Here is a 22,904-nt window from a genome sequence, read left to right on the forward strand (position 1 = left end):
CACGTCTATCGCAGTGTTCGCAGATTTATTGTTATTGCATGTTTCTGACGAGATTATGCGCCATACGCTGCGACACATGTTGTCACTGGTAGTTGAAATTTTGTTATTTACGTAGCAGCTACGTGCATTTCTTAACTCTGCCCAATACAACAATTCGGCCTTATTTAGTTCGGTACACAGCTCGGCGTCGTCGGGCGCCGATGATAACAAAACTTTAATTTTACGGATATTTTGACGTAACTTTTTTGTTTGATTATTAACCCATGAACCAGCATTGTTTTTCATTAGTTGTTTTTTTATAGGGAAGTGTATTTCGTAAAAATGTTTGATGACATTCACAACGAGTTCAGTTTGTTTACCTGGGCAGCAGTCTTTTTCTAGGATTGATTCCCAATTGTAAAGGTCAAGGCTTTGCGTGAAACTTATTTTACTCTGGCTAGAAAAGGTTCTTTTTAGTGTGTGCTGGTTTTTGGTCGCGTTCTCGTTATGGATGTCAACAACAACGTTTACAGACAAATGATCTGAAAGATGCATGTCAAAGCAATTTACAGAGTTAATATCACATTTTTTTATATTGGTGTATACTAGATATGAGCGCCGCGCCGGCGCGCCGCCGCCGCCGACGAAATTTTCGCGCCGCCGCCGCCGACGCTGCGCTATCGGCGTGGCATCGGCGTGACCTTGTTAGATACTAATAGGTGCGACTTGTTAGATACTTTTATCTAGTTTAGATCTTTAACGGTGCCACTCTGAATAGCTTATAGACATTCAAAAGGTAGTTTAGGTCCATATCATCATCATCTCAGCCATAAGACGTCCACTGCTGAACAAAGGCCTCCCCCTTGGACCTCCATTCGTACCGGTTGGAAGCAACCCGCATCCAGCGTCTTCCGGCGGCCTTAACAAGGTCGCCCGTCCATCTTGTGGGTGGAGATCCATATAATTCAAAAATATCGAAGGTAAATTCAAACTTTTCTGTCTGGTAACCGCGCTATTAGTCTTAGGACAACGAAATTACAAATTTTGCCAGCTGGTTAGGTAATCCGTCATTCGCCGCGAAATTAACCATTGCAAGCATGGCTGAATGTTTTTAAAATGTATAAAAAGGGGTTAATTTCAGATATTAAGCGTTTTCACGTCCAAAGGAAGGGCGTCGAAAACGGCTCTCATTTAAACTTGGCCATTGTTCAAATTTCAAACTTTCCTCTCTCGAAGCTCAATCTTTGGCCTCGCATCGCTCGCATGGAAGTATGCCGCTATCTGAATCGCCAAGTTTTCGGCTCTGTTTGGAGCTCAACTTTCGGACTCGCTTTTAAAATGTTTGGTCATTGGTTTTTGTCCGATCTTAGCTCCACTGCAGCACGGGCTTTGACCTCGCACGAAAGCGCCTGTATGGGGATACAGGCGCTTTCGTAGTTTTTAACATTATGGCCTCGGTCTTTATCGGCCTTCGGACTTGCTTACACTGGACCACTAGTTCTAAGCTCTGCTCTCTTGCAGCTTGATCTTCGGCCTTGCACAGAAGCGCACCGCAATCGGCGCTCCAGGCATTCGGCCGTCAGCCAAGCTCACAATTGGCGTTCGATTCTAAGCTGTATGCTTAATACCAGCAGCTCAGCCTCTGGCCTCGCATGCTCGCATGGGAAGGCGTCGGAATCAGGTCTTCGGTGTTAAGTGGAGCTCGGCCTCGAGCCTCACCTTTAGACATAAATCGGTTTTGTTGGGTTGATTTGGTTAACGAAAAAGCTTGATTTTCCTCACTTCGGCTCTTTAGAATATCGACTCTACGTTTTCCTGATGATACAGTCAATCCGCTACTGTTTAGTTAGCACAAAAGATAAGGGCCTCGCAAAGATCTTCCGGCCACGGCCTCACCAAGATTAAGACTGGCTCTGATGAAGCGCGATACTGGTTTATGCGAGTGTTTATACTATATAAAACTATTTTCGAACGTTTATTCAATAAATTATCCTTGAAATTGAAAAATGCACTTATTTTATAACTTTCCTACAGCAAAAACATGTTTTTTCGGTAAAATGTCGGTTTAAATTATTTTTTCATTAATCAAAGGTGTTTCAAGGCCACGCCGCCGATTCGCCGCCGCCGCCGACCGATTTTGACCGGCGCGCCGCCGCCGGCTAAATGCCTATCGGCGCTCATATCTAGTGTATACATGATCTAAGCATGTCTTCGACGTATTTGTAACCCTAGTTGGTTCGTTTACAAGCTGATTAAATCCCGATTGTTTAATTAAATTAAGTAGGTATTTTGTATTATTACATTTCGTAAGTATGTCTATGTTTATGTCGCCGAGTATCAACACATTATAACTTTGAATGGTATTTAAACGTAGTAAATTATCAAACATGCTTAGAAATAAATTTACGTCACCGTTTGGAGGGCGGTACACACATACTACGACGAGGTCCAGTCCTACACACTCGACGGCGCAGGCCTCAAAGTGGGACTCCACAGATAGCTCGGTCACCTCCTTGCGCTCGAAGCACGGGATCCTGGATTCCACGTAGATGCAGGTTCCTCCTCCCGCACGAGAGGATCGGCAGTACTGGGCGCGCAGCTGGTAGTTCAATATGTTCACAGATTTTATTTGACTTTGTTCAAGCCAGTGTTCTGTCAGGCATAGTATATCGACTGACTGGTTTCGGGTCTGGAGCTCTGATTCGATCCTAAGGGTTTTGTTTGCCAGTCTATTGATGTTCTGATGTAAAACAGTTATTTGTGACCTTTGGGCAGGCGCTTTTGATTTATTATTTGCAGATTTAGTCCGTTTTGGGAGATCTGGGCTCCCTGGGTCTGAGAAAGGGCTGCCATTCAGATATGCAGGTGTTAATGGGCCAGGCCGTTGTCACTAGGAAATCTTCATAGACTGCTGATGGGATGCCAATTTTGTAGGATTTATATGTGTCCCTTTTTGATGGTATTGATTCAACGGAATATTGGACCCCATTGCGTATGCTATTTAGGTGTTCAATTATAGTTTCAGGTGACGAATCATTTTTGAAAAAACATCCATGTAGGTACCGAAGGACTTCAACTCCGCGGAGTTCGGTATTTTCAGCGGACCCTTTTATTGACAGGGGTTTTTTGTGGCTTCGTTTGCGGTGATTGCGACTTTGGACTTTTTCCCACTCACCGTCGGGTAACTCGCCTTCAGGATTAGTTTCGTCGTTTGCATGTTTTATGTCAGTAACCCTATGCGTGTCTTCAATATGATTGTTTATATTTGTGCATAAGTTTGCAGTCGTTAATATTTTATCATTTGTGTTTTTCGTTGTCAGCTTTTTTTCTTTTGTCGTGGCGGTCGACAGTGCCGGGGATTGTTTTTTGGCAGGCTGGTTCACTTGTTTCAATTTAGCCGGTAGTTTTGCTTGGGTCGCGAGCCTCTCTTTCGTGCGCGCTGCGGCAGCGCGCGTTTCACGCGTTCCTTGCACATGCGTTGAAGCAGGACGACTAGTGGGCGTAGATGCACTGCTGCTCGGTGTCGATAGCGCGCTTTTGTTCTCAACTTTACTGGTCGTTTTCGATGTCCCCTCGGTTCTCGTTACATTTAACAGCGATTTAATTTCGGATATTTCGTTTAATACGCTGTCAATTTTGTCCGATAAATTAATCACTTTTTGTTCTAAAGGTTGAAGCATCCTTATGAGGGTGTTTTCTAGTGTATCACTATCACTTTTTTCCATTTTTTGGCGGAAAACACTTGTTTACTTATTTGACACCGTCAGTAACGTTCGGCCGACCGCGCGCGATCTGTGGTCGTGCACGCAAAGGGACGTCTAGTTGTGCCAGCCAGCCCTAATAATGCTTGGAGCAATGAACGATGATGCCGCTAGCGTCTATGTAGTCGCTCCGCCCCACGCCGTGACGTAGTTCCGCTTCCACTTCCTGCGAACCGTTGCTCGCTTCCCGCTACTCGCCACCGCCATGTCATTGTTTCGTCGACCGTCTTGACCGATGGTCCGCCAATATTTTTTGCGTATATTTTTGCAGCATGGTGCTTTAACATTTCCGATCCAAAGCTCGGTCGATTAAATAGTGAGATATGGCAGAGATCGCCACTATTAGTCTTTTGGCGGTCTCGCGATCGAAGTCATCGAACGGTGCTTTTCGATTCTACCCACTTTTTTCTTGCTAAATTAATTTTCACATTCCATGCTGCTAAAATCGTTACCGTTAACTCGCATTTTCGAGATCGAAGTAGGAAGTGCGTCAGTGGTTTTTGTTAACAAGTGGTAACAAGTCGCTCCGCATCGGAGAGGGAACGTGCGGTCATCGTGCCTGCGGCGGCGGCGGCGGCGCGGCGGCGGACGGCCTGCGCGCGCCGCTGTCGGGTGCCGCGCTTCGCCGTTAAGGAGGTTTGGATTGTCTCGAACCATCCGGTGAGCCAGTTTAAGATATTCTAATTTTATTGGCGTTCAGAAGTTACTTCGTCACTAAAGGAGGGTTCTCAGGCAGTAGCCTGGGAGTACCTCGTGTTGTTAGTTGCGGCGCGACCGGGGCGCCCCGTCCCGCGGCGCGGGGGCGCGGGCCCGGCGCCCGCCCCCGCCCGCGCGCGCCGCGTCTTGCTTCTGCTGTCGTCCAAGGTGACTCCGAGACACCGCGACGCTGCGGGCCACGGTGGACGCCTCCAGTCCGCAGGACTCGGAGAGACGTCACACGCCCGCTCCTGTTACTGCAGTCGCTCCTGTTGCTGCAGTCGCGGTGCGGACGCCTCCAGTCCGCGGGACTCCGAGAGACGTCACACGCCCGCTCCTGTTGCTGCAGTCGCGGTGCGGACGCCTCCAGTCCGCGGGACTCCGAGAGACGTCACACGCCCGCTCCTGTTGCTGCAGTCGCGGTGCGGACGCCTCCAGTCCGCGGGACTCCGAGAGACGTCACACGCCCGCTCCTGTTGCTGCAGTCGCGGTGCGGACGCCTCCAGTCCGCGGGACTCCGAGAGACGTCACACGCCCGCTCCTGTTGCTGCAGTCGCGGTGCGGACGCCTCCAGTCCGCGGGACTCCGAGAGGCGTCACACGCCCGCTCCTGTTGCTGCAGTTGCGGTGCGGACGCCTCCAGTCCGCGGGACTCCGAGAGACGTCACACGCCCGCTCCTGTTGCTGCAGTCGCGGTGCGGACGCCTCCAGTCCGCGGGACTCCGCGAGACGTTACACGCCCGCTCCTATTGCTGCAGTTGCGGTGCGGACGCTTCCAGTCCAGCGGGACTCCGAGAGATCCGTGTGGCTCTGCGAGACGTCACACGCCCGCTCCTGCAGCTGCGGGCGCATCGCGGGTGGATCGCGCCAAGGTGAAGGCGGACCGCTTCTGCGTCCCGACTGCTCGAGCGGAAGGAAGGTAAGTTACGTGTAAGCAGTGGAAATGCTACGAGTACAGCGACGATCGCCGCGTTGGTTGCCGCCCGTCATGACGTCGCTGGTGACCTACGCGCCGGTGGTGGCCACCACGATGGCACCGCCGAGGGCAACAGCGTCGCCGTGATGATGCGTGCAGCTACGAGCCTAGCCATCGGCGCCTCCCGTGCCGGTAACGTCCGTCACGCGCACCGGCGCCTGTCGAGCCGCCCGCCACGATGGCACCACCACCTGCGCACTGGCGCCTCTCGAGCTGGCCGCCACGATGGCGCCTCTCGCCTCACAGCAGTGCCTCCCAGACCAGCCAGCCAGACGGCGACCGCCTCATGCACCGGTGCCTCCCGAGCTGGCCGCCACGATGGCGCCTCTCGCCTCACGCACCGGCGCCTCCCGAGCCGGTGGCGGCGGCCGCCACGATGGAGCCGCCCGCCTCACGCGACAACGCCTCTAGAGCGGGCCGCCACTATGGGTCCTCGCCTCACGCACCAGCGCTTCCCGAACCAGTGGCGGCCGCCATGAGCCGCCCGGCCTCAGGCACCGGTGCCCCCCCCCCCCCCCCCGAGCCGGCCGCCACGATGGCGCCCCTAGCTTCACGCACCGGCGCCTCCCGAGCGGCGGCGGTTGCCACAATCACGCCGATGCTGTCCACCGATGCTGCAACTACGACGATGTCGTCCCTTGCTCGCTGGGCGCCACAGTATCAGTTTTGTCCTGTCCACATGGTTCCATTGAGGTACGCAGGCGCCTATAGCTATGGTGCAGGTATAGGTATGGTATGGTACAGCACGAACAGACCGCTAAGCTCTTGGTTTCGGTTAAAGAATCCTCCGGCGACGGCAGACAAGGTCGTAAAGAGCCCCGTCCTAGCGCGGCTCGACTGCCCGGAGTTGAAAGCGGTAAGATATGTCGATACTCAGAGGAAAATACGTCGTGTTCCCGGGCTTCATAAAGGTGCTGATCGACTTCGCTGTGTCGCTTCGAAGTTCCTACGACTTCTCGAGGCCATGGAGTGGTCCAACCGGAGAACAGCTAGCGACAAGGCCCTGTGCGACCGCTCGAAACCGAGGTGAGAGGCATCGAAAAAGTCTGCAGACTTCACATAATTATCTCTGCTTGCTCGCGCTCTCCAGCTTAAGTTCCGTCTTACAAAGACGAACTCGTGCGAAAAGCCATAATAAACAAAATGGGACAAATAAACCCGCTGCGCCTGAACAAGCTTGAGTTTCCGGTGCTAAGAGAAAGGGGCCAGGAGGACTCCAGCAGTTTCCATCTGTCTGTATTCGACTTTATCGAAACAGTTTTGTTACGCAAAGCGCCAAAATCGATTTTAGACTTGATTTCATCAGTTCGATTTCCTTAAAAGCATGCTACTAACTCGATGCCCTATACTAACTCGATATAGGGTGTCTCTTCGGATAAAGCGAATTAGACCATCACGCTCCTAGACATCACGTGGGACACGCGGCACAACACACCGATTGAAAGTTTTCTTTTTCGCGACATACAGGCCTGCCTTGCTGCAGAGTTTCTCGCAGAAATGAGACTCAATGCCTTCTGTTCAGTCTCAAATTCGCAAACTTTAGTTCATGGAGGAAGGTGAAGCCTTCGCAGTCCCCAGCAACACGGAGCTGCCGAAAGCCTCGCACCACTTTCTTCCTCATCTTATGCAAGCAGGTCGGTACAACCCCCGAGGGCGACGGTTTATCAAGAATTCACTGCGCGCCCGAGTGGCAGCTGCGCCCAGCAGCCGCCGAGACTGTCTTCACCTGACAGGCGCCTTGTTGGCCGGCCTCCGCTTTCGAGAGCCCTCGCACTGTGCCACGGTATTTCTTAACAGTCTTTATGGTGCATCAAAAATAAGATCAACTGCCAGGTACCTCTATCCAGTGAAGTAGCGAGCTATCTCAGACGTCTATTTCTATTATCCATGTTAGCTTTCAGAACGATACTCGTTCATAAGCCTCTCACAAGTGCTGTGTATGAACCACTATCGGACACTATGCCTTCTTCCAACGCCATTAATAGCGAGACCAGCGCCTCCCAAAGCACCAGCTTGGGACGCGAGACATCTACTTGCCCTAATTTAAATAGCCCTACAACGTTAGGTACGTTAGAAGAAGTACGATAGAATAGCTGCCGCACTTTTGCTGTTAGCATCAGGCCGCAGGGTCAATGACCTTACTCTACTACACTGTAGCCCGGGCAATTACATAGATAACTTTAACGCTATTATTTTGTGTCCGAAATTCGGCTCTAAACCAGATAACGTGTCTTACCGACTGGACTCTTAGAAGCTCCGGAATAAAGTATAGACCCAGTATAAGTAGGTAGTCTGGGTACGTCACCTTGCGGGAATTACACAAAATGTTAAGGGACACTTCGCTTATTTCTTTCAGCCACAGTCTCATCCAAGCCGGCCTCGCCTACGATTGCTTTTGATCCACGATGTACTTAATAACTAAATTGGCTGGAAAGCTATTCACTTAGCGATATTTTCGCTTATGTTAATTGGGAACATGACTCGCCGAGATTCTGCGGATCGGATGCGATTTCGAATGAGAATTCTCTTAAACCATTTTAACGTCAGATTCGAACCTGAGATTACAATTTCAATTCTCAATTTCCTGTAATTCACATTATAACGAGTCACTGTGATTTCATGGGTTGCAATATGGTGTATACATATTTGTTCTTTCTCTGAGTTCTATGACAGTAGGTGTAGCCCTATCGCTTGCGCGCCCGCTAACTCGCCACCAGGAGATAATAAACAGGTCTCAATGAAGATATCCGATGTGGAGTACGGAACACATAATATAAAAATTTTACCTTCCAATAAAATTATTATTATGTTTCCTATCCACATCGGATATCTGAGTAATGCCTTCCTGGCAGGCTACTAGGCTACTTTTATGCCGACGGTACTTCTCCTCAACAATGACATGGCGGTGGCGAGTAGCGGGAAGCGAGCAACGGTTCGCAGGAAGTGGAAGCGGAACTACGTCACGGCGTGGGGCGGAGCGACTACATAGACGCTAGCGGCATCATTGGTCAACGATCGCGTTACTCTCTCAATGAAGATATCCGATGTGGAGAGGAAACATAATAATAATTTTATTGGAAGGTAAAATTTTTATAAAATCGACTTTTCACATCCCTAAAAGAGCACACATATACGTTTTTACGCACACATGCACAACCTGGGTCACCTAAAAAGGGGACACTTGGATTTGAAGTCCATCTTGTCAGCAGTATGGTTGTCCTTTTTTGACAAACGACATTTTTAAAAGAGCAATGAGAGAGAAATGATACTAGTTGCTGCGCCGTCAAATAGAACAGAAAGCGTTGGGCCCTTGGATTAATCATATGTTGGTGTTTGACAGATAGTTTTAAATGCTATATATTACATATTTAACTTGCAATGTTATAACTATATAAGTAGTCTTCAAAATCTGCAAACTATTTCTCAATTACTTTTTAGATTGTGCATAGTTAAGTAAGATGACAATGCAATATGGGCGTAAAGATGATCGGAACGCTGAAAAAAAAAATACGCAACCCCATAAAGTTTGAGCTCGTTCGTATTATCTTGACCTTGAGTTGATAATGTGATAGTTAGTGCCGGGGTTACCCCCAGAGGGAGGGAGGGTATTTATTAGACTATAATGAATGAATGTGCTGCCACTACGGTTACCAGTTTACCACTCACTCACTTACCAGGGTGGTGTAAAGGCGGCGCGGCCTGCGGCGGCTTGGCGGACAGGTGCGGCGCCGGCTGCGGCAGGTGCGCGCCGCGCGGCAGGCTCGCCACGTTGCCGTAGCGGGCCCGCAGCCCCGCGGCCTCGCCCTCGCCGGCCCTGCAATTTAGCGCATATGTTACACAAATAGGGTATTTGACAATTTTTTATGAATGGTATCAATCGATCAGGTTTGTTGTGAGTTCTCATATATTATTTGAGTTTCCAATTTATTGTGTTAAATTGCTCACTTTCTGTCTATGTAACTAGATTTAGTTATACAATTCAACATGTTATGTGTCAACAACCCTATTGCATCAATATTAATCTTTCAAAATGAACAAGTTACCCTATTACGGGGTATCCGGTTATGTTACGTTACGTGAATTATATGAGTAAATATGAAATGGTCACCTCATGAGTACAGGTGTTGCTCGGTCGGCCGGGCGGTGCGAGCCGGGCAGGCGGTGCGGCAGCGCGGGCGACTGCACGCGGTCGTCCGTGGCCTCGGTGGCGCCCACGGGCATCATCTGCGCGGCCGGCACGCCGGGCACGCCGGGCACGCCGGGCGCGCCGTCCGGCCGGCGGCCAAACGCGTCGCCCTCACCCGTGGCGGCCGCCATCTCCGCTTCCTGGCGGACATCGCGCAGCGGCAGGACGTGCTTGTCCGTCACCGCGGGCGCCCTGTCCGCTTGGATGTCTATGCTCGAGGCCGCGGTAGCAGTGGCGGCGGATTCGATGGCAAGCTTTTCCGATATCATCTTCTTCGGTGGCTTCATGATGGGGGTGGGCGCGGGATGAGAGTTCGGCGGCTTGACCGCGGGCGAGTTGATGACGAGCGAGCCACTAGCCGCTGGAGTGTTGATGATGGTTGAATTGCTTGGAGCTTTGCTAACTGTCGATGAGCCCTGGACAATGGGAGCGTTATTGACCACCGGCAGGTGGTTTGGAACTGACGCGCTGGCGACGACAGGCTGACATGCGGCGGGCGCAATCGAGGTGGCCGGTGGGTTCTGAACTGGCAAGATAGCAGGTTTAGACACCTCAGTCTCCGCTTCAGGCTTTGTCGTAGCCGAAGTTTCGGCTAGTTTCGGTATTTTGGGATCTTTCACGTTGTCCTCTTTCTTGGTCACCTTTTCATCACTGCTATCCATTGACGCATCAGAGAAAGAAAAACTTCTATCTCGGGATCGTTTCGTGCCTCGAGGAGATTTTCTGGTGTCAGCTGTAGTTGTTTTATCCTGCTGATTCGTCTTGGCACCAGTTTGCCTTGTCGCTCTCTTTTTATTAGGCTCTTTGGCAGCTTTTGTCGGTGTAGTTCCACCCTTTATGACGTCGTCTATCACGTCGTCGACTGTACTACGTTGAACGTCTTTCTCTTGTAACCGTCTAGATTTCCGTGTATTCGGAGACGGTGAAACAAAGTCTTCCTGTTTTTCATCTTTATTCGGGATCTTTTCGGTATTCTTCAACGCTTCTTTTTGTCCAATACTAAGAGTTGACGTAGCTATTGCATTTGAATGACCCAATGGACTTTTGATTGTTAATATTAGTCTTGGACGAGCTTCGGCTTTATTAGGTGATGTTGCAGATTCATCTCCAGAGTCTTCATGAAAGTCATATACATCTCCGGGCATATTATTAGATATAGTGTTGAGTGCATTTTTGATTTTCTTGTCGACCTTTGTTCTACCTCTACCTCCTCGCTTGGCTGCCGCTCCTCCCCGAGCCGGCTTGGAGATCTGCCGAGTCTGCACTCTGTCCAAGTTCTTTTCGTATCGTTTGCCCCTGATATTACGGCCGCCTCTTTTACTGGGAGTAGTTTTTTCTGTATTTGTTAAGCTATCTGTCATATCTGTAACTATTTCAGTGTCCAAGGGTTTAACGGTTTCTAGAATGGGGAGGGGCATAGACTCAATAGAAGAATTGGAGGTATTTGGACCAGTTTTTGATTGCATGTCTGTCTCAGATTTAACTTCATCTTTCTTTTCTTCAAATGGTTCGTTGCACAAAGAATCAACTTTCTTGATAACCGATTCAATATTCACGTCTTTGGCACTCCATGAATCATTCTCGTCAATACTTTTTATCTGGTTATCGATAGGTTCTTGCAAAAGGAGTGATGAAAGTTTATTTCCTTCTGAGGTTGTATTAGTATTAGGAAATGTAGACAAATTATCCGATGCTCTAAAGATGTCATTTATTGGATTGACTTTTTTGGTCATCTCACTTGTGTCTTCACATGGTTCTTTCTTTATTTCATTTAAACTCTTATCGATGGGCGACTCTAGGATACCAATTTTTGTCTGTTCTTTGTCAGTAATATCATTGAAGAGCTTTGTCTCTTTTTGGGAGCTCACAGACCCCTCAGAGGCAGTTGATTCAGGAGTAAGGACGTCAGGTCTTTGCATATCCTTGATACAATCAATACTGTCACGTCTCTCACGAGTTTGAGTGAATAAAGTAACAGTTTTCCCTACATTGATTTCTAACTTCTTTTCTGGGTCATTGGTTACTTTAATCTCATTAGTGGTGTCTTTTAATAACTCCTCAAAATCAGTTTCGCATTTAGCGTTGAGTTCTATAGGCGTGCTTGGTGGTTTAGCTGATATTATATCTTTTTGTTTCTCCTGCACATCGCTTGTGGTCGTTACAGGTTTGCAATTTATTTCTTTATCGTTTAATTTTTCTACTTTGTCACGAGTCAAATGATTTTGCATTATCATTGAGGAATGAACATCGCTACTCATATCGCTTTTTATGTTAATGCGGGGAATACTAGGAGCATTACTTGTTTTTAGTAACAATGGCGTCATCACGACATTAGTAAGAGTACTCGTCGTAATACCGGTATTGGCAGATTCTAATTTTGTAAGCACAGTCGGTGGTCGAATAGTGGCCATTGATAATACTGAAGCAGATGGTTTGTTAGCGTCTATTTGAATAACATTTGTAATGGGTGCTGACGTTAACACTCTGGGCGTGTTGATCGTGTGAATTACATTTGAGCCGAGCCCTCTACTCACAGTAGTCTCTTGAATTGTACACATCACTGACTTCGACGGATTCTGAATTATAGTCGCTGATGTATGATTTATTCCACTGACGTGTAAAACCGGAGTTGTTCCAAATGACACATGATTATGTTGATCGACTTTCTGCGTTGAATTTTCTCGCTTTTCAGACATATGATTCACATTGGTGATAGTTCCTTTGTTTGAAATATTTAAAGGTGAATTCATAGTTGCACCATGCATATTTTGCATCGATATTAGACGATTTTGGGCCATTACTGTAGGATTAGTGCTCGGTGGTAAATTTGTAGGCGACAAAATAATTTTCGTATTGCTATGATCGGGTCCAGTTCTTTGATCGCCTTTTCCATCTTCAGCAATAATTTTATGTTGATGAAGCAACGTAGATGTGTTAACTCCAATTGCTTTATTATGGCCAACAATGTTGTTTACATTTATTTGTTTGGAAATTGGTGCTAACACTGGCGTGACAGGTAATCGATTGAAATGTATTGGGGCTCCTTGAGTTTGTACTAACACAGAGTTAGGTCGATTAGGCGAGACCATTGTTCGAGCACCATGTTGTATGTGCACTCCCTGAATGGGACTTAAAGGTGGTTGTTGCATTCGTACTACAGTGACTTGACCTGGAGATCTTTGCTGTATTGTATTAGGAGATGCCATCCCAACGTTTAAGTTCTGGGGAGAAGTACTCAAAATTGTCATATTAGCGAGTCGTGGCGATGTCATGCCATCTCGGCCTTGTGGACTCGCCTTCGGACTTTGCAGACGAGGATCATTTGATAGTCGAGGTGATATGACTATCCCTTGTGGCTTTTGATATAATATGTGAGGTTCTGGTATTTTTATCGTAGGTGGTTGCATATTTGTCTGAGGACGAATTACATGATTAATTACTTGATATGGAGCACTCATCCTGTTGGTAGAAATAATTGGTCTTGTGGTGTTGATTTGTAAATTCTGGCTATGTGGAGCTTTTATTTGCACTATGTTAGCTGTTATATGGCGAGGTTTGTTTTCATTTACATCTCTTCCCACGATTTTATTTGGCTGTATATTTAAAATATGTGGTTCAATCAGCTTATTATTTGTTAGTGTCCAAGATGTTATCACAGGAGTAGCCGTAGACGTCATTTGATAGGTAGATTCTCTTTTTACTTGTGGGAATTTATTATCGGCTTCGCTTGCTTTGGCCTTAGTTTCGTTTGGTTCCGAAACAGGCATTGTCTGTATTGGTTTAGAAATAATTACATTAGAAGTCGCAGAAGTTACACCAGTAGACACTGTTGCCTGAGCGGTTTTGGCATTTAGGGATTGATTAGTCGCAATTATATTCACTGGTAACCTCTCGATAGCGTCTTGTGCAGTTTCCTCGGCCTCCTCCGTGTCAGTGTCGATTAAAAGGTCGTTAAGATCATTGTCAGAAACAGGTGTATCAGGTTTCTCCATTTCGCTGGCATTTAAGTTTTGGACAGCTTGTCTCATTTCTTCTGCATCTTCTTCGGGAATATTTTCACTTTCCATATTAGAACTTTCAATTTCAATTTGATGTGTAGAGTTATTTTCGTTTTCTTCATAAGTAAACGAATTTTCTTTTTCTCCAAAACTCTCCCCTAATAGTGCTGCAACAGCATCAGCAGTTTCTTCTTGAGAAATAATAGCCCTGGGCTTCTCCGTAACTTTCTCTTCAACAGGACAAGCAAGCACATCCTGCTTGTCGTTGTTCTTATCAGGTTCTTTTTCTAAATTGGAAATACTTCGCACAGCATCTTCACTGACGTGACTTTCTATGGGTGTAAAGGAAGGACTTACGTTATCGGATTTATTTGTATGTTTAACGGGTTCTGGATCTTCAGGTAAAGGTATTTCGCCAATATCTTGAACCATTGGCTCAATAGACGCTGGCATTGGAATTTTATCAATTTCTATGGTGGGGAAATCATTAGACATCAGTTTCATTTCATCGCAAGTAGAGCTACTGCTCTTCGTATCAGCATTATCATCTGGTTGAATTACAATAACTGGACTATCTGACAACCTCGGCAAACTATGTGTTTCAGACAGAACACAGTCATCGGATTTGTTGGTAGCTGATGTTGATTCTGGGTCACTTGGCATAGGAATCTCAGATAACGTTTTCGGTGATAATGTTATTGTTGAATTAACGCACATAATTTGATCTGACTTGTCAATTTTGTTATGATTGTGAAACAGATGATGTTCTTTTCTAATTTGACGTTCTTCTTTGCTTCTCTTCTTTTTCTTTTTCTTTTCTCTACAATCTCGTTTCATATTATCAGTACCTTCACTAATGCCCGTTTCTACTACTAAGTCTTCATCCATATAGTTTACGTCATTTCGTTCATTCTTAGATACACTTTCCAAAGGCGATGCTGCTTGGATGCAAGTATCTTCATCATTTACTGCATCTGCAAATAGCCTCGCTTCAATAGCTTTACTGACAGCATCCACATCCAAACTGTTCTCATCTTCTTTCGAAAAATATCGTTTTTCCTTTCGTTTTTTGTCTCGCTTGCGTTTTAATTCATCCTTTTCTCTTTGTCTTGTCTCATCAGATGTTAGCTTGTTCATATTGTCGTTGGACACGGACATAGTGCTGTCATAGTCATGTAGTAAAGAGTTCTGTTTATGTATATTTCCTTTCGACTCTTTATCCGATTCATCAGACAATGGACCAAAAATATCTTCCATTTTGCCTTCTTTCTTAGTACTATTTGATGTGCCATCCGATATTATTTCAGAGAAGTTGTTGAGCAAAGTTTTATTCCTTCTAGGTTTATTTTTGTCGTCGCGACTTTCATCACCTTCAATGCTGTCGCGAATTCTGTCTTTCCTTTTCTCCTTTTTATTGCTGTGACGTCGAACCTTATCCGAATGTCTGTGTTTAGAACTACCGTCATTATTTTCACCTTTTGTTTCATCGTCGGAAAAAGAGAATTTGTGTTTCTTTTGACGTTTTTTATGTTTTTTACGGACTTCTCCAGAATGCCTGTGCAATGCCATCGACTCGCTTTCCGAAGAGAGATCGTTACAATTTGGAGCAAAAAACGGTTTATACTCGTTTTCAGTCCCTAAACTAGATTTCAATTTGCTGTCGTCACTATCACTCTTGCCAAATAGTTGAACTAATGAGGTTTTCTTTATTTTATCATAGCTCGATTCGACTACAGTTATACTATCGTCTTTCCTACTATTAAGTAACTCTGAGTCAGACAGGCGCTCTTTTTTAACTTCGTTGTGGAAATTTGGACTTTTACTAACACTTCTCCTCTTAGACATTTCGTCATCTGATGTATCTGACATAATACGTGATCTCGAGTTTTTACGGGACAGTTTGTTTTGTGTGTCTTCTTCAGTACTAGGCATATTTAAAAATTCACTAACTTGTTTACGATCATAATCAAAAGATCGCGATTTCTCGCGCTTCTTACTTTGAAAAGCGACCTGTTCTTCTTCAGAGGAACTGTCCATAGAAAGTTTTTGCTGTCTTCTCCTTCCACCATCATGTTCAGAGTCACTGTCTTCATCCCAACTTGATCTCTTCTTTTCCTCTCGTTTAGCCCGACTTTGCTTTAATTGGCTAAACTTGGCTTTGATCTTTTCTTGTCGCTTTTCTTCTTCTTGTTTTTGCATATTTTTGCAAGAGCGGGCTTTGACTTTGTCATACATCGATATGTAGGTCGGTCCTTCGTCAACAATGTCAAAAATTGAATGTTTCTTGGGTTCATCAGAATCCGAAGTATCTGTGCTCTGTGTTAGTTTACGATTTTTCCGCTTTTGATTATCAGTTTTGTCGTCTCTGCTTTTACGATCAGTAGACATTCGTTTTTCACGAGCAGCTTCTTTTTTCTTTTCATCATGCTTTTGCTTTTTGTCATCTTTGTTTTTATCCCCAAGTTGTAATCCATCTTGTTGTTTCATCTTTTCGAGTTCCTGAATTTGTTGTAATTGTTGAATGCGTTTCTTTTCTTTCATTTCTTTTCGAAGAGCTTTTTGTCTCTCATCTTCTTCACTTGATCTAAGTTCTAATGTAGCAAGAAAATCGAGGTCAGTGTGTAAACCTTCAGGTTGAGTATCGGAGTTGTTATTGAGTTTTTCTTCACTATCTCCTTTCGGACTCTTTCGTTGTGGTTTTGGTTTATCTTGTTGTTTTTGATCTTTTATATCACTGTTTTCTTTCCATTCTTCATCAGGCGGTTTTACTTGAGTTTTCTTGTCATCCTTTGTTTTACTTTCAATAATTTTGGCAAAATAGCCTTTGTTAAATTTAGTCGTTTTATGTCGATCCGCACTTCGTGATGAATCCTTAGAATCCCTTCGTTCGGGACCTTTATTCTCGTTTTTACTTTTTTTATTATCTTCGTTAAGAAAATCAAATGTATCTTGAGATGACATACGACGTTTATGTCCAAGTTGAGAGGGTAAACTAGAACAGGAATTCAGACGCTCTTTTCGTTTTGCATCAAAACCAGGTGAATCGAGAGAATAATGTCGCTGTTTTTCAGTTATTTCTGGCTTGCTCTTAAACGTGGATTCCAAGGAATTTTCAGTTTTTACAGATTGCTCTATGATGGTAATTTTTTCTTCCTTTATATCAGTAGCTTTTAGTTTAACAGTTGGATTGAGTTTTAAAGGATCGATAAACTTTAGTGTCATCTCTTTGTCAGACTTATGTTTTGATGTCAAATCATTATTAAGTTTTGATTTGGTTTTTGTTTCATCTTTATTATCATTGCAATCAGACTCTTTTAGTTTCGTTGACTCTTGTGAAGCTCTTGACGTTGACGAGTCAGTTGAATCCTTGCGACATAAATCTCGAGAAGACTCATCCCTGGATGACTTCCGCATTTTAATGTCAGTTTCTTTTTTAATGTCTCGTTTTAAATCACCGTCTTTCTTGGGTCTATCGTATTTAATTTTGTCGTCTTTTTTTGATTTAGCAAAAACATCTATCTCGACGCACTCTTTTTTCCTTTCCTTTTCATGTTTATCTTTTTTATGATGGTCATGCCGAGAGGATTTTTCTTCATGATGTTTCATTTTTTCCGATTCTTTATCATTTTTATCTCTGGGCGCTTTTTCTCCGTCTTTCTCTACTTTCACTTTATCAACGTGTTGTTTATCGATGCAACTGTCATCTTTTGGTTTTTTATCCTTATCATGTTTCTCCAATCCTCGCTCATTTCTATTATTCTTTATTTTATCTCTGCCGTGATCGTATTTTTCTTTTTCTGACCGATCTTTATGACGTGTTTTGTCACGTTCAGTTTTCACGCGATCTTCAATAGATTTTTCAATATCTGCGACTTTATTTACTTCAGAAAAAAACGAATTAACGCCGTATTTTTCCTTTTCATAGCATTTGTCAAATTCAATATTTTCCTTTTCAAATTTTTTGTTACTCTGCATAGCTTCAAAGATGATGTTTTGATTAAATCTTTCTTTTCCATTCTTTTCGGTTGCTTTGATCAGTTCTTGACTTAGATCTGAGAAGTCCTTTGCGGGTTTAATAGAATGATTTAAATTGTTTAAATGGTTACTTTGTGGAACTTCTACTTCTAGAACTTCTTTTTTAATGTGATTAGATATAGGAGTTTCCTTTTTAACTTCAATCTCTGTCTTAAGTGGGAAAAGTATATCAGCAACTTTACTTTCGTTTTCTAAACTTGTTCGAATTTCTTTTTCTATCGTTGATTCCGTTTTTATTTTAAATTCTAATTTCTCTGTGATTATATCAGCTAGCTTTGGTTTCTTGTCAGATATATCATCTAATGAAACACTATTTTTATCTGATGTGTGTGATGAATTAGGAACCTCGCCAAGATTGGAACTATCAGATCGCTTGACCTTGATATCATCAACATGATCGAGTTTCCTGTTGATCAACGGTTTGTCCCCGCTCGTTTCCGAGTTTTCAGTTATTTGTGTATCAGATATTACACTCTTTTCAGTTTTACTTTCATAGTCGTGTACCATTTTTTCTAAGCCTTCTTTGACATCCTGATCAAGATCAACGGATAGTTTTCTTTCAATTTCCCTCGTAGAGAAGAGGAAATCTCGTTTTCTTCTGTCTACGTCTTTCCAGGATTCTCCGTCGAGATCGGTTCGGTCCGGATCCGCCTTCGGCGAAGGTTTCCTGTCGTTCGCATCAGATTGTAGCTTATCCGTGGAGGGGGTCCTGAGTCGAATCCTCGACTCGAGCTTGTAATCACTCTCGTTGAATTTTCCTAATCTTTCCGGCTGATAGGTCCTCTCGGGCCTGTTCAGCCGGGGGTCCGCGGGGCGGTCGGACGCGTCCACGTCGGGCTCGGGCGCCGCCGCCGGGCCGGGGGTGGGCGGAGTGGTGGGCGCCGGCGGCGGGTGCACCGGGAACGGATAGCGCAGCGCGCGCGGCACCACCGGCGGCGCTCGCGCTCGCGGGCTGGAGGCCGGGCTGGGCGCGCGCACCGCGCCCTCGAGCCTCTCGGAGTCCTCGTCGAACACGGAGCGCTTGGCGAGCAGCGAGCGCACCACGTCCGACGGCTTCACCTCGTTGATGTCGACGTCGAGCAGGCGGTGTCTGAGCCTGGAGCGGTCGGGCGCGTCGGCCCCCGCGCGACAGCCGCTCCACTTCTCGTACTTCTCGTCGAGGCTGCGGATGCGCTCCTCGAGCGAGGGCTCGGACGGCGCCTCGCCGCCGCTGGAGGAGGAGGCGGAGGGCGGGCGCGGCGGCGAGGCGGGCTGCGGCGCGGGCTGCGGCGAGGGCCGCGGCTGCGGCGCGGCGGAGCGCAGCAGCTGCGCGGCGAACTTGGGCAGCGGCAGCGACATGGGCAGCGGCGGGCGCTCGCGCGGCGGCCGGCGCGGCTCGGCGGGCGCGGCGTCGGGCTCGTCGCGCAGCGGGGTGCCGGCGCGCGAGCCCAGCGACGACGAGCCGTCGCGCCGCCGCCGGTGCCGCCGCCGCGCGCCGTGCCGCTCGCTGCTCGCCGGCGCGACCCCGACCCCGACCCCGACCCCGACCCCGACCCCGCTGCGGGACCCCGATCGCGACCGCCGTGTCGTTCCGCTCGCGCTTCGATGCCGTTCCTAGAATTGAGAGGCGATTGATATGGTTGTCGATGGTATTAAATGATCACATTAGACAAATACCCCGTACAAAAAAGAACGCCTCGGGGGACGATTGAAATATGGTCAATATTTACCTTAGAATGTTTTCGATCCTCCGGGCTCGAGTCCCGACGGTGTTTCCGCGCTCGATGCGGCGAGACGACTACCGACTGTAGTCTGTCTTCGTAAGGTGCATCTTCCGTCTGAGGACTGGAACCGACTTCATCATATACCCTGCAACGACACAAGACATTATGTCGATCGATGTGATAGTTTGATTAGTCATAGACGTGTGCGCCGCGCCGGCGCGCCGCCGCCGCCGGGCTTTTTGACCACGCCGCCGCCGCCGATAAATGATCGGCGTGAAATCGGCGTGACCTTGAGTGTTGTTAATTAGCTGTTCCAAGTTGGTTTTTGGATTACAATATGGATTTTTTTTGTAATATTTATGTTACAGTTGTCAAATAACTATACATCAATTATTAATTAAATAAAACTGAATAGCCAGTTGCAGAAACTATTTGACACACCAATTAAAGTAACTGAGTAATCCTAAGTTTTCACCGTCAGCTGTTAACGAATGAACGAAGACTGCTGCTAGTGCTGCTTAAGCCTTGGACAGCTAGAAGAACAAACCCGTCCATTCTCAAAGAGCTCTATATCGCCACTCATCTCTTCCCAATATGCCATGGGTGAGCCCTTAGATTCTACGGATATATTATGCAACGCATGATATGAAAAAATACATGAATTGAATCCGAATGAATGGCAAACATGCTTAGAGCATGTGTGAGATGGTCGAACGCTATGAAGAAGTCGGCTTGCGGCAGTCTGCACCGTGCAGTCCATACGGCTTATGACCGCACGAAATGGAGACCAATTACATATGGTTGTGAGCCTCAGCAATGAGAAAACGAGAAAGAAGATACGTCTTACTGAGCCTGGTGCTTGTACGAGAAGAAAACCATTAAAAAGAAATCATGTCATAGCAGTCCACGATGTCTAGCAAATGTCAAAGATGTGTGGAGTTCTGTTTTGTTAAAGTACGTCATTTTAATAGGATAAGCCATGGAGAGCTTGAAAAAACGGAGAGTTACAGATCGGATCGAAGGTCATTGGGACTAGGTAACCTCTTAATGCAAGCCAGTTACTAGGGAAATCAAGTTATTACATAAATAAATATAAAATGCTCGTTGACATCACCATCCCCCATGATGAGAATCTCGTGAAGGCCGAGAAGGACAAGTCCAGTAAGTACCTAGACTTGGCTCACGAGATAACCGCCATGTGGGATGTTGATTCGACGATCATTGTCCCGATAGTCGTTTCAGTGAACGGTTTAATAGCGAAGAGTCTCGACCAACATCTCGAGAGACTCTCGCTAGGTGGTTGGATCAAGGGACAGATGCAGAAGGCGGTGATCTTGGACACGGCGCGGATAGTACGTCGGTTCCTCTCTCTGCAGCCCTGACCACCGGTAGCTTGGGCCTTGCCCCGCTGCTGGCGGCACCCTAGGTTAGGTTTTTTATAATGTGTTTATATGTATTTTTATTGTTTTGTAAGTGTTTTTATATTTTACTTTTATATTCATATTATAAAAATACCTAACCTAAGACGATAAATAAATAAAGAGAAAATAATAATAAATAAATAAATATTAAATACATACATGTGTCCTATATTCCTTTACAAACCCTATTTTACTCACAGCATATTCAAACTATACGTAGTTCACTGACCAACAACCTGCATTGATCAAATTTTCAAGAAAAACAACGAATTAATGTTTTTTTCTTAAGAAACCTAAAAGTCAAGGTCACGCCGATTTCACGCCGAAAACACGCCGCCGCCGCCGATTTTTAGGCAAACGCCGCCGCCGATAATTTTTTAATCGGCGCACACGTCTAATTAGTCATTGTGGTAGAAGAAAACTCGCAGTCTTCCGATGAATGCAGATTCGCGTCAACAACACAGGCTGATATTCCACCTGTCCAATATCTTGGTACAATGTGCATTGCGTCTCACTCTCTCCCTAAGCTAATTCACATTGGACATTGACAAGAAATTTGACAGATGGAATACCACCTTAAGCAACAAAAGCAGCGGGCAGTCACTGCGTGTAACCAAATTTATACTGTTCAGGATGGGGCCGATCGATAAGTACTATGTTTTAATTGGCGTCATCTAGATAAGAAAGGGACAATGAGACATGAATTGATATAGTAGTCAATATGGATAGCTAACCTGTATCGTCGATCCGTCGCGTACTCCGACGAATCATAGTGCTCCAACGTGGAATAGCGCGGCGTCCGCGACGAACCGCGCCCGTAGCTCGACGCCCGCGACCGCGAGCCACAGCTCTCGTATCTATGGTAAACGTGAGTCATTAACATGTATACTGGAAATAAAATAGTCACGAGCCTTTAACAGACACCTTCTATATATACAGATTATGGAATGCATTGACTGCTAGTCTTAGTTACGTATCAGCATAGTTTAAATTTATTATAAAAGTTATACAGAGCCCACATTTTTCAAGATAGCAATAATTTACCAAGTTATCCAGAAGATAAAATTTAAGTTTAATAAAATGGTTGTTACGACAACCGTGATTTTTTGTTCGAACATTGAATTTATTCCAAAATTTACTCCGCAAACCTACATTTATATGCCAAATTTAAACGTTTAAGCACGTTTTCGTGGTGATATAAACTCAATGGTGCAAGTAGAGTACTAATAGAAACCAACCGTAGCGGATCGTGACGTGTCGACGTGTATCGCGTGGCTACATCGCCACTCAGTCTCTCGGTGCCAGACAGCGCCGCTGAACCGCCATGTTTTTCTAACTGCTCGTAAAACGCATCCTGATAAAGAAAATACAAAATTAGCCTTAACAAGTACATTGTAATGACTGAATAACAGATTCACATATAAATGTGCCTCAAAAATGAATATTCATACATCGGCCAGATAAGAAACGGATATAATGTGTAGATGTAGACTAAGTAAAAATCGTGCCACCTAATTTAACGATTAAATTAAAATAGATGGCGCCATTGTGAATTGCAGCCCAACGTCAACATTTAACCACCAAGAGTTACCGCATAATGTACGAAGCGCTATCTCCGATCTATTCTGTACGTAAGTCTGACCTGGCACTCTCGGGACGCGTAGTCGACGCAAAGACGCGGGTGGTCAGGCTCGGCGGCGGAGGCCTGCGCGGCGACGCGGCGCAGCTCGCGCACGGCGGCGCCGGCGGCCGCGGCCTGCTCGAAGTGCACCAGCGCCGCGCCCGCCGCGCGGTCCACGCACACCGACGTCGCCGCGCCGCACCGCGACACCGCGCCTAGCACCTGGGGGAGCAACGCCCGGTCACAACACCGTTCTAATCTAACATTCTAGCGCACCAAGAGTTCGTGTGCGTATGCGTAGCGGCGGTGGCTCTCCGAGAACCTTTGGATTCGGTTAACGTTTTGGATTTGGTTGACGTTATAGAATCGAGAGAACTTTTTACCGACCATCTTAATATAAATTGGTTCTTATACCTTTAAAGGCCGAGCCACATCGGCTCGCGTGTGCGTAACGTGCGCGTGTGCGTGCGCTAAAATGTTGGAGCCGCACACGCACACGTCACGCAAGCGGTGTGCCGTCTCTCATAAG

The 22,904-nt window shown here is 46.1% G+C and overlaps 1 protein-coding gene across 3 annotated transcripts in view; it reads right to left on the bottom strand.

Annotated features, from left to right (window-relative positions):
• The window catches only part of LOC134672465 (protein split ends), a 163,174-nt gene that overhangs the window by 14,287 nt on the left and 125,983 nt on the right, over positions 1–22,904 (bottom strand). For all 3 annotated transcript variants that reach the window (XM_063530389.1, XM_063530388.1, XM_063530387.1), the window contains exons 7-12: positions 22,397–22,597; positions 21,993–22,108; positions 21,489–21,611; positions 19,340–19,478; positions 9,520–19,223; positions 9,086–9,225 (exon numbers count right to left, since the gene is read on the bottom strand). In XM_063530389.1, the coding sequence (XP_063386459.1) occupies positions 9,086–9,225; positions 9,520–19,223; positions 19,340–19,478; positions 21,489–21,611; positions 21,993–22,108; positions 22,397–22,597 (10,423 nt within the window). The remainder of the gene's footprint in view (positions 1–9,085; positions 9,226–9,519; positions 19,224–19,339; positions 19,479–21,488; positions 21,612–21,992; positions 22,109–22,396; positions 22,598–22,904) is intronic.

Source organism: Cydia fagiglandana, chromosome 17 (genome assembly GCF_963556715.1).
Source record: "Cydia fagiglandana chromosome 17, ilCydFagi1.1, whole genome shotgun sequence".
Lineage (NCBI taxonomy): Eukaryota > Metazoa > Arthropoda > Insecta > Lepidoptera > Tortricidae > Cydia > Cydia fagiglandana.